Source organism: Ctenopharyngodon idella, chromosome 13 (assembly GCF_019924925.1).
Source record: "Ctenopharyngodon idella isolate HZGC_01 chromosome 13, HZGC01, whole genome shotgun sequence".
Lineage (NCBI taxonomy): Eukaryota > Metazoa > Chordata > Actinopteri > Cypriniformes > Xenocyprididae > Ctenopharyngodon > Ctenopharyngodon idella.
This window is the reverse complement of record NC_067232.1, coordinates 16,974,187-16,990,000: the sequence shown is the minus strand read 5'-3', so window position 1 is coordinate 16,990,000 and position 15,814 is coordinate 16,974,187. Positions and strand designations below refer to the sequence as shown.

Sequence of the window (15,814 nt, the reverse complement as noted above, 5' to 3'; positions counted from 1 at the left end):
AGTGGAGCAGAACGAGAGAGAGCTGGCAGAAGTCAGAGACGAGACAAAGAGTCAGGATCAGCCCCCATCCCTCACACAGCAGATCAGCACACTGGAGGTATGAGTGTGCGCACCATTCAGAATTTAGAGAATACCTTTTGAATTCCAATTCAGTATCTGGTAGTAAGCATGAGACACAGTTGAAATTTAAATCTGAATTTACAGAAAGTAGAATTAAAATAGAATGGCTAACAAAAATGTCAATGTTTTGTAAGTGCAAAGCTGTAAGTGTAGTTTTTAATGCTACATTTCATTTTTCTCTATAAATTACAAAATATTTGATGTTCATTTATTATAATTAGTAATTAATTCATTATAAACACGTTACGATGCAAAGAATATATAATATACTTTCAGAAACAATAGTTTGAAATGCCATCTATAGAAATGTTTCATACAGTATAATAAAATGTATACATACCATTCAAAACTTTGGTGTTAGTCAAATTTTTTGTTGAAAAATAATATGGTAACACTTTACTTAAAGCCTTTTATGTATAATGGATTATAAAGGTATTCATAATGTACATTATAATGCATTATATCTTTTCATAAATAATTGTAACCAAAGTTAAAATGCATTATAATATTTGCAGATTCCTTATTACATCTGAAATTGGTTGTTTGTCGTGTGCTGTAATACATTATACTTTCTAAAGGCGTAATATAAGTATTATTATGTATTATAACTAAAGTTACACTTATCCATGAGACCATATAATACATCATAAGGTAAATTACAAGGCATTATTCATGCATTACAAATACTTTTATAATGCATTATATATAAAGGCTTTGAGTGTTACCAATACTTTTTTATTCAGCAAGGACACATTAAATTGATCAAAAGTGACATTTATAATGTTAGAAATGATTTCGGTGACACTTTAGATTAGGAAACACATATTCACTATTAACTAGGAGTTTTCCCTCAATAAACTCCTAATTATTGCTTATTGACAGTAAGTACCGGTAAGGTAGTAGTGGTTATGTTTGGGTATGGGGTAGGGTTAAGGGATGTAGAATAAGGTCATGCAGAATAAAGCATTAATATGTGCTTTATAAGTACTAATAAACAGCCAATATGCAAGCTAATAAGCAACTACTTAATTGTGAATATGTGTTCCCTAATCTAAAGTGTTACCAAGATTTCTATTTAAAAAAAAAAAAAAATGCTGTTCTTTTGTACTTCCTATTCCTCAAAGAATCCTAAAAAATGTATCACGGTTTCCACATTAAGCTGCACAACTGTTTTCTACATTGGTGATAAGAAATGTTACTTGACCACCAAAACAACATACAATCTGATATAATATAATATAACATAATATAATAATATACACTTTCTTTAGGCGGTTTTGGACAGTGTTTGGAGTGATCTAGAGCAACGCTGTGGAGCTGTTCAATGGAGTCTCGATCAGCAGCAGATAATCGAAAAAATACTGAAGGGTCTGCAGATGCTCCTGAATCTTGGGAGAGAGAAACTCGCCTGTACCTCTCAGCTGGAGTTCAAGAATCCAGCACAACTCCAGACACACCTCAGCACACACACGGTAAACATATCACACACATACAAACACTCTAACTAAATACACTAAACACAAATTTTAAAAAATGCAAACATGCATTACATCACACATGAATCATGCACACTATAGCACCATTACGGTTTCAGACAGAGCAGGGCCTGCAATCTCTCATTCATCTCTGTAACTTTGTAAATCCACAGGTGTTTTTCCGGTCTCTGGCTGCCCACCTGCGGACACTGCAGCAACTGAGTGTGCGGATCCCAGACAGCGCCTCCTCTGGCTGGGAGAATGAAGTGTCTGAGGTGGAATGTCAAGTGTCCAGTGTCCTGCAGCAGGCTCAGGCTGTTGGCACAGTACTGCACTCTGCACTGCAGGTACGAGATCGAGGGAATCAAGAAATCATGAGGAATGACACTTCTATAGTTTTTATGTATGGAAAGCTGCATCAACCAAGAAGAAACTGGGATTTATGAACAAATTAATGAACAAATTAGAACTGACAGATTGAATGACCAATTTGACCAATAGCAGCTTTTAATATTTTTTTTAGCTAGAACGCACTGCCCTTGATAAGAACTTTGATGTATTTCAGGTTTGTACTCATTGGGATGAAAATCATTCCTGGTTAGAAACGCTGCTGAGAAGGTTGGAGACTCAACTTCCCATAACTCCTCTGTGGGACCAAACTGAGGGGCAGCTCAGTGAGAATATTTCTGTGTATCAGGTAATGTTTTAAACTTATATTTAGTAAACTGACCCACATATATACCTTTAAATCAGAATGCAGACATATTTAGAGATCCCTGAATTCTTCTTGTTGTTTGTGGTAGAGTATGTTGGCGGTTCTGGAGCAGAACAGAGCTCGTATCAGTCTGGTTCTGGATGAGGGCCGTAGACAGCAGGAGCAGATGTCTAGTAGTGAAGTGGGTGTTCCTGTACACATATTGGGTGTGTCTACAACAAGGCTGGAACAGCGATTGGCTGCACTTAAGAGGAGGGTGGAGCAAGGACTAGACTCCACCCACCATCTTAAGAAGCTTTGGAACAGGTAAAAGTGAATGATGTGGGTAAATTTAAGTTTGACTATGGACAAAAGTTCTTGCCAATATGCATTGTTTTTGTACCGTCTTTTAAAATCTCAATATTTTCCCCCGGTTTCACAGACAAGGTTTAAGCTAGTCCTAAATGCATGTTTGAGCTGTTTTAAATGAAAGTAACTTGTACATATCTTAAAATATGTCAGTTGCATTGTTTTTTCTCAAGATGCAAACCAGTAATGTTTTTGAACATTTGAACATGTTTTTGAACATGTTTTGAACATTTATAAAAGCTACTTAAATGCCCTAACTGAACTAAGGCCTAATCCTGGCTTAGGCTAAGTGCTGTCTGTGAAACCGGGCTTTTGAGTTATATGTACTCACTTAAATAATGTTAAATAATAGAGAGCTGTGTAGATAGACTGAGAGATGGAAAAGGACACAGAGGATAAATACAAAGTAGGCCTATTGTACGTATATCATCACTGTATTTTTTCCAGGTACCATAGTGATTTTGAGGCTTTTAATGAGTGGAAAGAACCAGCAAGAGAACGCCTGCATACATGGAGAGATCACATGAACGCAGCTGATCAGGAAGTGGACACCCTCTCCCAGTTTCATCATTTCATAGTCAGTCAACTAGTGATTCTAATCATTCATTTTTAATTAGTATTATTTTGAACAGTTATTTTGACCATTTACAGGATATATATATATATATATATATATATATATACTGTAAAGGGTTAGTTCACCCAAAAATGAAAGTTCTGTCATCATTTACTCACCCTCATGTCGTTTCAAACCCTTAAGACTTTTGTTCATCTTCAAAACACAAATGAATGAAGATCCTGAAGAGACTTGATCGCCTTATATTATGAACAGATTGAATTTAGGCTTTTATTCACATACTGCATAAACATTCATCAGTGCACACATCAGATATGGTAAACAGAAGCTCAAGTATGTTTGCTTGACGTGCAAGAACCAATGAGGTTCATTCTCGTGTGTTACGCAGCACGTCTGATCTTCGGCAAGAACCAATGAGGTTTTTTCTTGTGCTTCAAGCAAGTACATTTGAGCTTCTTTTTATGGTCACCGATCAATGTTTATATGTGAATAAAAGCCTAAATTGAATCTGTTTATCATATAAAGCTATTGTGTCTCTTCAGAAAATTTGGACTAAACCACTCAAATCAAATGGATTAGTTGTAGGATCTCTTTATGAACTTTAAGTAGCTACTGTACAAAGTGGTAGTTGCGTAGAATGTCAATGGAGGGACAGATATCTTTGTGTTTCGAAGATGAACGAAAGTCTTACGGGTTTGGAATGACATGAGGGTGAGTAAATGATGACAATATTTTAATTTTGGGGTGAATTAACCCTTTAAATCTTAATTAAAATTTGATCAACTGCTCACTTTTTCATAGTTACACATCACAAACATTTTTATTTCAGTTTTAGTAATGTTAGTACTTCAACTTTTTTTATTGCAGTTGTTATTTATTAATTATTATTCATATTTTATATGATTTCAGCTTTTTCAGTTAATAAATACAATTTCAATAGGTTTTGTTTTAGTTAACGTTAACAACACTTGTTGTGATGTGTTTGACACAGGAGTTCAATAAGGAGCTAGAGGTGAAATCTGCTCTAAAGGCATCAGTGATCAGCTCTGGATCTTTGATCCTGTTGCTCAGTGAAAGAGAGCATATCATTAAAACACAGAAGATCAGCAGAAGCTCTAGTGCTCCAAGAACATCCACTCCAACAAATACAACAATCCCTGAAGACCTAGAGCCAAGTGAAACTAGCAATCTCACCTCTAACAACCCTGAAGACTCCTCATCTGTAGATGTCATCTTTCCAAACATCTCCTCAGAAGAAACTCTTTCAACCACAGAGAGATCAGATGCAAACATCACAAATGAATTTGTTATCTCTGAGGAACCAACATCAGCTGCACTTGATTTGTCTGTAAAACAAGAAATGGTTCTGTCCCCGGTTCTTCTGACTCTACAGTCCCAGCTGTCTCAGGTGGAGCAAGACTGGGTGGAGATACAGACACACATACCCGCCGTCCAACAGAGACTGCATCAGGTACAATTTAGTCTGTACTTCAATTTGTCTGAAATTATAGCATGTACTGCATCATTACTAACTGTTCCCTGAGCGGTTGGAAAGAAATGCCAGTCAGTTTCAAGTTCTTTATTTTGGAGCATTGTCTCCCTGAAGGAGAACATTAGGTTTAAATTTTTCTCATGAAGGTCATGCAGCCATGATTTCCTGTATCTCTCAGCAGCTAATGAAATCTGTGAGGAATAGAGTCTCTGTCCTTTCTTCATCCATTAGGATGCTCTCTTTCTTGTTCTCATCCCTTTTCTTCTTTGATTACATGTGTCCCCCCCTCACCTGACTCCACTGTTTTCTTTCTTCTCTATTCTCTCCACCTCTGTCTGTCACTCTCATCTGTCTCTGTGCTGTCTCTCTCTCTCTCAGAGTGTGATGGAGAGCCTGTCTCCTGAAGGACTGCTGGCTGATGTGTGTGGCTGGATTACAGGTGCTGAGAGCAGGTTACAGGCGGCTGAACGAGAGGGTCACAACACCTGTACTGCCGCAGAGCTCACACACCTGCTCAGAACATATCAGGTACATTGTTGTCTTTTTATCTCTCTATCAATAATAACATTTTAGCAATTAACAAATGAAATAGATGATCTTGAGTTTGGATTTTTTTTTTAGCCAAAATGAAATAACAGTGCAAAAAAAACAGATTATTATTTTACTTTTAACATTTTTTTTTAATCTATTGATGGCGATATAGTTTTAACTTACAGAAATTTTCAGCAAGATTTCAAAAATGAGTTTTGGTCTTTGTCTTATTTTCTCTCTGTCCAGGGGATGAAGAGAGAGATGGCCTGTCAGCAGATGTCTGTTGACTTTATTAATCAGTGTGAGCTGAAGCAGGTCGGTTTTGACGCTCACACCAGCAGGTACAAACACACTGCATTTGCTGAAAGCCTGGGACATGTCAATCTGCGCTGGCTTACTCTACAGGCTCACCTGAACATACAGGTGACTTTAATAAGTTTATTAGTAAAAAGTACACAAGTAACCAATGCAGATTAACATAGATCATAATGTGTTTCACAGATTCGACATGTTGAAGAACAGGTGAGGATAAGTGCAGAGCGAGATAACAAACTGCACCTTCTGCAGCGCTGGATCAAAGGTCAGAAACAATGGATGCGATTCGCTGAAAGACCAATCAGTCGCTTGTTTGCTGAGAGGAAGCCTGAAGGAATGTGAAGTGAGTCGCTGATATTTTCTGGTTGTGGTTAACTCATTATGTTGATGCTCGCATACCTTAAAGTAAAGCCATGTGCAAAGTCATAAGTCATCCATCACCATTGCTGAGTAATTTCTTTTTAAAACTGCAATGATATAAAGACAATTTCAAGAAAATGGTTTGAAATTGCTGGTGTTTGTGACGTCACAAACTACCTTGTAACCAATCACGTTAACGTGCCGGCTGGCTTTAGCATATCATTAACTGACCGCGCAAGGGAGTTTAAAAAAAGCACGTTTTCCTGGTATATTTTTCTGTTGATATGAAAAATTGGGTAGATTTAGCAATATATTGGGTGTATTACGATGCAATGATGAACTATATGCCTTTCTCCACTGACATTCTACTTTGTTGAAAGTGTTTCTAAGGATACTGCTTTTTAGAAGGCAGCTGTCTGACTCTGAGATGAAGAATGGGAACATGCTTTGTGTAACATTAGCAACACATTATTACTGTCTGATAATGTAGTCAAGCAAAAGGCTAATCATATTAATTACCGTTATGTTTTCGACGTTGTAAAAAGAGATACCATTGTGCAGCGTTTACCTCAGTAAGTTGACCAAGTGGATCTCTGAGCTTGTGCAAGTGAGTGGGGTGGGGCTAATTAGCATATTCATAGATCCATGTATACTAAATGAGGCAAGGGTGTAGAGTTACATTCAGGCATGAAGATTTTTTTTCACAGGAAAAAACATTTAAATACACTATATTGCCAAAAGTTTTGGGACGCCTGCCTTTACGTGCACATGAACTTTAATGACATCCCATTCTTAATCCGTAGGGTTTAATATGGAGTTGGCCCACCCTTTGCAGCTATTACAGCCTCAACTCTTCTGGGAAGGCTTTCCACAAGGTTTAGGAGTGTGTTTATGGGAATTTTTGACCATTCTTCTAGAAGCGCATTTGTGAGGTCAGGCAGTGATGTTGGACTAGAAGGCCTGGCTCTCAGTCTCCGCTCTAATTCATCCCAAACGTTTTCTATCGGGTTGAGGTCAGGATTCTGTGCAGGCCAGTCAAGTTCCTCCACACCAAACTCACTCATCCATGTCTTTACGGACCTTGCTTTGTGCACTGGTGCGCAGTCATGTTGGAACAGGAAGGGGCCATCCCCAAACTGTTCCCACAAAGTTGGGAGCATGAAATTGTCCAAAATGTCTTGGTATGCTGAAGCATTAAGAGTTCCTTTCACTGGAACTAAAGGGCCAAGCCCAACCCCTGAAAAACAACCCCACACCATAATCCCCCCTCCACCAAACTTTACACTTGGCACAATGCAGTCAGGCAAGTACCGTTCTCCTGGCAACCGCCAAACCCAGACTCGTCCATCGGATTGCCAGACAGAGAAGCGTGATTCGTCACTCCAGAGAACACGTCTCCACTGCTCTAGAGTCCAGTGGTGGCGTGCTTTACACCACTGCATCCGACGCTTTGCATTGCACTTGGTGATGTAAGGCTTGGATGCAGCTGCTCGGCCATGGAAACCCATTCCATGAAGCTCTCTACGCACTGTTCTTGAGCTAATCTGAAGGACACACGAAGTTTGGAGGTCTGTAGCTATAGACTCTGCAGAAAGTTGGCGACTTCTGCGCACTGTGCGCCTCAGCATGCGCTGACCCCGCTCTGTGATTTTACGTGGCCTACCACTTCGTGGCTGAGTTGCTATTGTTCCCAATTGCTTCCACTTTGTTATGATACCACTAACAGTTGACCGTGGAATATTTAGTAGTGAGGAAATTTCACAAATGGACTTATTGCACAGGTGGCAACCTATCACGGTACCACGCTTGAATTCACTGAGCTCCTGAGAGCGACCCATTCTTTCACAAATGTTTCTAGAAGCAGTCTGCATGCCTAGGTGCTTGATTTTATACACCTGTGGCCATGGAAGTGATTGGAACACCTGAATTCAATGATTTGGAGGGGTGTCCCAATACTTTTGGCAATATAGTGTATGTCATTTTGGAGATCAAAGATTAGTTTTAAGAGATAAAATTATTGACTACAGGGGGACTTTAAAGTCTGCATGAAACAAGTTGCAATAGTCTTTTCTTCCCTATTGTGACGTATATCAAAAGAACTTTGGAAGAAGTAAAAAATGTAGGACGGACCACATGAATTAAAAAAGAAACAATGATGTGCACGGATAAATCATTTATAATAAATACTGCAATATTCCATAAAAACAAGAACTGTTCATTTTGATTTCATGATGACTAAAAAGTAAAACTTTCAATAGAATTTCAGTTTTGATTTAAATATATTTATATGACATTTTAGAGGAATTTTAATTATCTTTTTCTCTTTCTCAGGAATTGGAGGAAAAGTTGAAGGCCAAATTCACTGAACTTACTGAGCTGGGAAAGAGGAGACTTACCACTGATGAAGAGGAGAGGGATAAAGACTTCCTCTCAAAAGCTCAAAATCTCTCACAGTCTTTGACAGACCTCTCTCAACAGGTACAGAGACAGAAACTTGTTCCTGTGATTTAAAACAAAACTGCCTTTTGTTATAATCAGTCTTAAGTGTGTTTATTAACTTAATAAGGAATTTAATAAAAATGTTAATTTTTTTAGAGTAAAGTCCTTGGAAATACCCTGAGGGAGCTGTGTAAGGTGTGGTCTCAGTTTGAAAGTGGGAGGAGCCAGGCAATTGTAAACACAATAAGGATCTGCCAATCACTAGAGTATTACCACGCCCCTTTGCTCTCCCTCTCCGCCCTCCAGAACAATATGGATAAGCTACAGGTGCTGGCAATCAATCACACAGTTTTTCTTTTCTAAGCCATCTGTAATTGGTCACAGTATGACATATTTTATTTGATTGTATTTGTTCATTATTTTTTATGATCGTATAATCACAGGTCTTAAAAGCTGAGACTGAGGAGTGTGACAGGCAGTGGGAGGATCTTAACAAGACAACATCAATCCTTATTGGTGGAATTAGCACAAACTCTGCCCAGATTTTATCTGAGCACCTAGACAAAGAAAAAGCAAGGTTAAACTTCACACATCTCAGCAAAACAATGTGTATGTGAATGCTCAAGCTCATTCACCTGTGTGTTGCCCTCTAGGTGGTCAGAGGTGAAGGAAAAGGTCATACAAACCTTGAAGAGGTCACACAGTCTTCTGAAGGTGTGGCAGAGATACTCTGATGTGAGATGCACCTGCTCAGAGCAGCTCCGACGTCACAGAGAGCAGCTTGCCATGCACAACAAAACACCCGCTGAAAATAAACAACTCACACACAGCATCGCAGAGCTGAAGACTGTGAGTACAATGCAAATTCACAAATAACAATTCATTAAAATAAACCTATATCTTAAAACTAAAGTGGGGTCCAAAAAGAAATAATGAAAAAGATATTTAAGCTCCACTATAGTATGTCACACACTCTCTCATTGTCCTTATTTTCTTCTCTTAGATGTTACAGAAAGGTTCAGAGACTCTGCAGACTGATGTGAATGAAATGCTTGAAGCTTCTAAAGATCTGATTGAACAGGTGGATGATGAAGATGCTGTTTTCATCAGATCAGAATGTCGTTTGTTAACACGAGGTTACCTGCAGTTAGAGCAGACTCTGAAAGGACGAATTGAACACATGCAGGTAAGACTCATATACATTAACATCTGTGTTTTAATAAGCGTAGAAGTGTTTAAAGAAATAGTTCATATTGTTCCAAACCCATCTCCTCTTATTTTTTAAACTGAACATAAAATTTGCATAAATTATCATGATCAAAAACACCATAATAGCCGCATAAAATGATCATAATAGTAGTCTGTCTTCTGAAGTCTTCTGAAGCCATGAGGGTGAATTTTTAGATGTTCCTTAAATTCAAACTATGTGTGTGTCCAGGAGGATCTTGAGCAATTTCAGGAATTTGAAAGGTTATACCAGTCCCTCGAAACACAATTACAACAGTGGGAAAGCAAGCAAAGGATGGACAGCGAACACACAGATATATCTCAGGTGATAAACACACACATGCATAACTCACTAACATCCTTTTATTGAAGACAATCCCCAGTGTTAAAGGTTTCTGTTTCCTCATCTACAGTCGGGTCTGATGGAGATCAGTTCTCTCTCTCCTGATCTGGATCTACTAAACACACTCAGCTACAGGTTGACCCTCAGTGACTCTGTGACACAGAAGCTACAGCACCTCAACAGGAAGTGGGCACAGGCCTCCGCACATGCCCAGGAGAAGTGCAGGTGAGTGCTGGGAAAAGTTACTTTTAAAAGTAATGCATTGCAATACTGCGTTACTCCCTAAAAAAGTAAGTTATTGCGTTACTTTGTTACTTTTTATGAAGAGTAATACGTTACGTTACTTTTTGATTACTTTTTCTCACCTGGGTTGGGCTTGCTTGTTTGTTTTTAATAACAAAAAAAGTTCTGTTTTTGGCATATACAAAGGCCCTTTTACACCAAAAGTGAAATGAATAAGCCTCAGGCTGAAGGAAATGCAAATGTTAGTGAGATGAGTAAATGCATGCTCACATTAGTCTAGAACTAAAATAACCATCATGTTCACACAGCGCACACAACACCTCTGCGCTTTCTCTCAACATGGAGACAGAAGAGATGTCAGTCTATTAATTGGAAAACGAAGTAACTTGTGTTACTTATTTGAAAAAGTAACTCAGATATTTTGTAAAGTAATGCGTTGCTTAACTAGTTACTTGAAAAAAATTAATCTGATTCATGTAACTCATGTAATGTGTCACCCCCAACACTGAGACTAATATGCTAGTATCAGGGTATTCAAGGTATTGCGTGTTTACTATATGTGTTAATATGTGTATGTTATGTGTGTTTAGTGAGTTGCAGGCAGCCTCTCTCCATCAACAGAGCTTTGAGCAGAGATGTGAGAGCTGGCTGGCTTTCCTACAGCGCATGGAGGACAGTTTAGCTGTAGAAATTGCATCAACATACCCTGGACTAAGAGAGCAGCAACGCACGCACCAGGTATGACAGTCACACACCCAAATGCTGCTTATATGGATCATAGATCCTATGAAAAATCTAACTTTTTCTCTCCTTATCTTCTAGTGTTTTCAGGCTGAGTTGTCTTTAGGCCATCAGATCCTTCACTCTGTGATCAGTGAATCTCTCCTTCTGTTGCAGAAGGGAGATGTAGAGGACAGGTGACGATTCTCTGCATGTTTCTGTGTATTGTTTAATATGATTTTGTATTGCTGTTTGAGCTCTGCTTGTGACGTACACTACCTTTTAAAAGTTTGGGGTCAGTAAGAATCTTTTTAAAGAAATTAATTGAATTAATTAATACTTTTTAGTTCAGCAAGGATGCATTAAATTGATGAAAAGACATAGTAAAACATGTATTAAAAAATATTACAAACGATTTCAAAGAATCCTGAATATGTTTCACGGTTTTCACAAAAATACAACTCTTATCAACATTGATAATAATAATAAGCAAGATTTCTTGAGCAACAAATCAGCATATTAGAATGATTTCTGAAGGATCATGTGACAATGAAGACTGGAGTAATGATGCTGAAAATGCAGTCATCAAAGGAATAAATTACATTTTAAAATATATTAAAATAGAATTTTTGTTTAACATTTTGAAATATTATCATATGTGAAAATGTAATAATATATTCACAATATCACAATATTGCTGTTTTTCCTTTGGGTTTGATCAAATAAATGCAGACTCCAAACTTTTGAATGGTAGTGTAATACTGTATTTTATAATTTCATCATAACACATTTTTAAAAATTGCCTACTCTCATATATACTCACAATGATTCCTTGTAAGTTGTTGTTTTATTTTTGAAATTCAACATGGGATGTGTAGTTTTACTAACCACCCTTCTTGTGCCCTCAGGAGCGACTTCCTGTTAAAACTGGCACAGCTGAGAGAGCACTGGCAGGGGGCGGTGCAGAGAGCAGCTCAACGGCGCGCTCTAGTGGAAGGGCTCATACAGCACTGGCACCTTTATACACACACAATGCAGAAACTCCGCAAACTTCTCACACTCACACACACACTCCTGTCGCCTACTGGTCCCACGCACTGTAGTGTCCTGCAGCTGCGCCTCTTGCTGGATGATCTGAAGGTAACTACATGATTTTTACATATCACTATCATCAATGGTGAAGACATTGTGTTAGTCAAACTATATGCACTGCCATTTAAAAGTCTGAAGTCGGTAATATTTTTTATTGTTTTTGAAAGAAGTCTCTTATGCTCACCAAAGCTGCATTTATTTGATTAGAAATGCAGTAAAAACAGTAATATTGTGAAATATTATTACAATTTAAAATAACTGTTTTCTATTTTAATATATTTTAAAATGTAATTTATTTCTATGATGACAAAGCTGAATTTTCAGCAGCCATTTCTCCAGTCTTCTTCTAAGATTTCTTATTATTATTAATGTTGAAGACAGTTGTGCTACTCAATATTTTTGTGGAAACCATGGTTTTTGAATAGAAAGTTCAAGAGAACAGCATTTAAAAAAAAAAAAAAAAAAAGATTATTTGTAAGATTATAACTGTCACTTTGATCAATTTAATGCACCCTTGCCAAATAAAATTTTAATTTCTTTACATTTTACTGACTCGTACCTTTCATAAAACACCTAAAAAATTGCATAGGTCTATTCATTTCTATCCATTTTTATACATTCAAAATTTGCAATTATCTTTTCTGGTAATAATTTTCAAAAACTTGTGATTATTGCCATAGAAACATTTCTTATTCATTTTATATAATAGATTTTCTTATTATTTTTTTTGTTGTTGTTGGTGGTGGTGAATTAATTGATTTATTCTCTATTTATACTATAATGACTGATGTGCTTACAATTGATAGTGTCAAAAGATTCAGGTTTTTTTTTGTTTTGTCTGTTCTCTCTCTCTCTCTCTCTCTCTCTCTCTCTCTGTCCCTGTGTAAAGCGAACAGAGCTGTTGTTTCAGAGGTCAATCTCTGCGTATCTGTGTGTGATGGAGGTAGGCAGGCAGCTGTTCTCAGTGAGTGACACGCAGACGCAGATGCAGCTGCAGACAGACCTTGCAGCTCTGCAGGAGGACTGGGAGCAGTGCCAGTGCATTCTGGGAAAGAGAAAGACCCTCACATCTGACATCATAAAGGTAAGATGGTTTGATTAGGTGTGAAATGGGACCTAAGAATGAACTAACTCTTGTGTTTTGTTGCTTAGTTCTATAGACATCCTGTTATGTTTACAAACTAGACTTTTATGATAATGTCAGCAATATTTATCCTTATCTTTATGTTAAAGGTCATAGGTCACACGGAAAATCCATAAATCCAAGTGAGTTGGTTTGTGTGATCAGACTTGATTCCAAAATTATGACTTCCAAAACAGGGAAAGTAATTGTTTAGTAGTTGAAATGTCCTTAATTTTTATATACAATATACATATATTTAAAATAGTTTGATGCTTAGCTGTGAAATATTTTATCATCTAGAATTGTATCTTTGTGAGTGGAATCACTTTACTTTTTTTAAATCCTTATCTAGTAATCACAAGCAAGTAGAAAAGTTTATTTTCTAGATTCCAGATATCTTTCTTATCTGCATATCAGCATTTATGAGGCTAAAGTTTATATAACAAAACGGTTACCACAAAGTGAAATTCGCCCTGGGAGTTTTTATGATTTGATTTAGATGGAAATAGCAGTTTATGGATTGTCATCCTGATGAGCACCTGCTCAGAGCTGCTCCAGAGCGCACACAGCCTGTTAACTGTCCGTCCCTTTATGGACGCATCTAAAAGTGTTTCACTTCACCAGGAATAAACTGCCATTACATGCTCCCAGTCCAGAATGTTACAGGACAACACAAAATGTTGGATTGTGTGTATTTTGTGTGTGTAGAATAAGGTGATACTGTATTATAGTGGTTTTATGCAGGAATGAGTCCAGCTGAGTTTGACCTACATTCCCTCTGATCCCACAGCTGGACTAATCCAGATCAGACTTTTACAAACACTAACACACAAGCACATTCATTTTAATATCAGTATTTCAGACCTGAAAAGTCTTTATGCAGGTCAGCCAGTCTATAAAATGTTCTATCTATCTATCTATCTATCTATCTATCTAACTGACTATTTGTCTGTCTGTCCATCTGTCTATCCGTCTTTCTTTCTGTCTGTCTATCTATCTACAGTATCTTTCTGATTATTTGCCTGTCTGTCTGTCTATCCGTCTGTCTGTCTGTCTATCCATAGTATCTATTTGACTGTTTGTCTTTCTATTTGTCTATCTGTCTGTCTATCCACCTGTCTGTCTGTCCGTCTGTCTGTCTGGCTGTCTATCTATCTATCTATCTACAGTATCTATCTGACTATTTGCCTGCCTGTCTGTCTATCCGTCTGTCTGTCTCTGTCTGTCTGTCTGTCTGTCTATCCGTCCGTCAGTCTGTCTAACTGTCTGTCTATCTATCTACAGTATCTATTTGACTATTTGTCTGTCTGTCTGCCTGTCTATCCATCTATCCGTCTGTCTGTATGTCTGTCTGTCTGTCTATCTATCTACAGTATCTATCTGACTATTTGCCTGTCTGTCTGTCTGTCTGTCTATCCGTCTGTCTGTCTGTCTGTCTGTCTGTCTACAGTATCTATCTGACTGTTTGCCTGCCTGTCTGTCTGTCTGTCTATCTGTCTGTCTATCTATCTACAGTATCTATCTGACTATTTGCCTGCCTGTCTGTCAATCTGTCTGTCTGTCAATCTGTCTGTCTGTCTATTTGTCTGTCTGTCTATCCGTCTGTCTGTCTATCTATCTACAGTATCTATTTGACTATTTGTCTGTCTGTCTGCCTGTCTATCCATCTATCCGTCTGTCTGTCTGTCTGTCTGTCTGTCTGTCTGTCTGTCTGTCTATCTGTCTGTCTGTCTGTCTGTCTGTCTGTCTATCTATCTACAGTATCTATCTATTTGCCTGTCTGTCTGTCTATTTGTCTGTCTGTCTATCCGTCTGTCTGTCTATCTATCTACAGTATCTATTTGACTATTTGTCTGTCTGTCTGCCTGTCTATCCATCTATCCGTCTGTCTGTATGTATGTCTGTCTGTCTGTCTATCTATCTACAGTATCTATCTGACTATTTGCCTGTCTGTCTATTTGTCTGTCTGTCTATCCGTCTGTCTGTCTATCTATCTACAGTATCTATCTGACTATTTGCCTGCCTGTCTGTCAATCTGTTTGTCTGTCTATCCGTCTGTCTGTCTATCTATCTACAGTATCTATCTGACTATTTGCCTGCCTGTCTGTCTATCCGTCCGTCTGTCTGTCTCTGTCTGTCTGTCTGTCTGTCTATCTGTCTATCTACAGTATCTATCTGACTATTTACCTGTCTGTCTGTCTGTCTGTCTGCCTATCCGTCCGTCAGTCTGTCTAACTGTCCGTCTATCTATCTACAGTATCTATTTGACTATTTGTCTATCTGTCTGCCTGTCTATCTATCTACAGTATCTATCTGACTATTTGCCTGCCTGTCTATCTGTCTGTCTGCCTGTCTGTCTATCCGTCTGTCTGTCTGTCTGTCTATCTACAGTATCTATCTGACTGTTTGCCTGCCTGTCTATCCGTCTGTCTGTCTATCTGTCTATCTGTCTGTTTGTCTGTCTATCTACAGTATCTATCTGACTATTTGCCTGCCTGTCTGTCTCTCTCTGTCTGTCTATTTGTCTGTCTGTCTATCTGTCTGTCTGTCTCTCTATCCATCTGTCTGTCTGTCTGTCTATCTATCTATCTACAGTATCTATCTGACTATTTGTCTGTCTGTCTTGTCTGCCTGTCTGTCTGTTTTCCTCTCTCTGTCTGTTTCTCTGTTCCTCATCCATAGTTGACCTTGATT

General features: G+C 38.0%; 1 protein-coding gene across 1 annotated transcript in view; it reads left to right on the top strand.

Annotated features, from left to right (window-relative positions):
- syne2b (spectrin repeat containing, nuclear envelope 2b) overlaps positions 1-15,814 on the top strand; it is a 122,557-nt gene that overhangs the window by 73,674 nt on the left and 33,069 nt on the right. Inside the window, 22 exon segments of the mRNA XM_051918240.1 lie at positions 1-97; positions 1,392-1,592; positions 1,769-1,942; positions 2,161-2,292; positions 2,399-2,616; positions 3,106-3,235; positions 4,227-4,706; positions 5,106-5,255; positions 5,505-5,681; positions 5,760-5,897; positions 5,899-5,916; positions 8,265-8,411; positions 8,529-8,699; positions 8,816-8,949; positions 9,026-9,221; positions 9,376-9,558; positions 9,811-9,924; positions 10,013-10,167; positions 10,776-10,923; positions 11,008-11,102; positions 11,814-12,045; positions 12,887-13,081. The exon segment at positions 1-97 is cut by the window's left edge and continues 23 nt beyond it. Of these exon segments, the coding sequence (XP_051774200.1) occupies positions 1-97; positions 1,392-1,592; positions 1,769-1,942; positions 2,161-2,292; positions 2,399-2,616; positions 3,106-3,235; positions 4,227-4,706; positions 5,106-5,255; positions 5,505-5,681; positions 5,760-5,897; positions 5,899-5,916; positions 8,265-8,411; positions 8,529-8,699; positions 8,816-8,949; positions 9,026-9,221; positions 9,376-9,558; positions 9,811-9,924; positions 10,013-10,167; positions 10,776-10,923; positions 11,008-11,102; positions 11,814-12,045; positions 12,887-13,081 (3,685 nt within the window).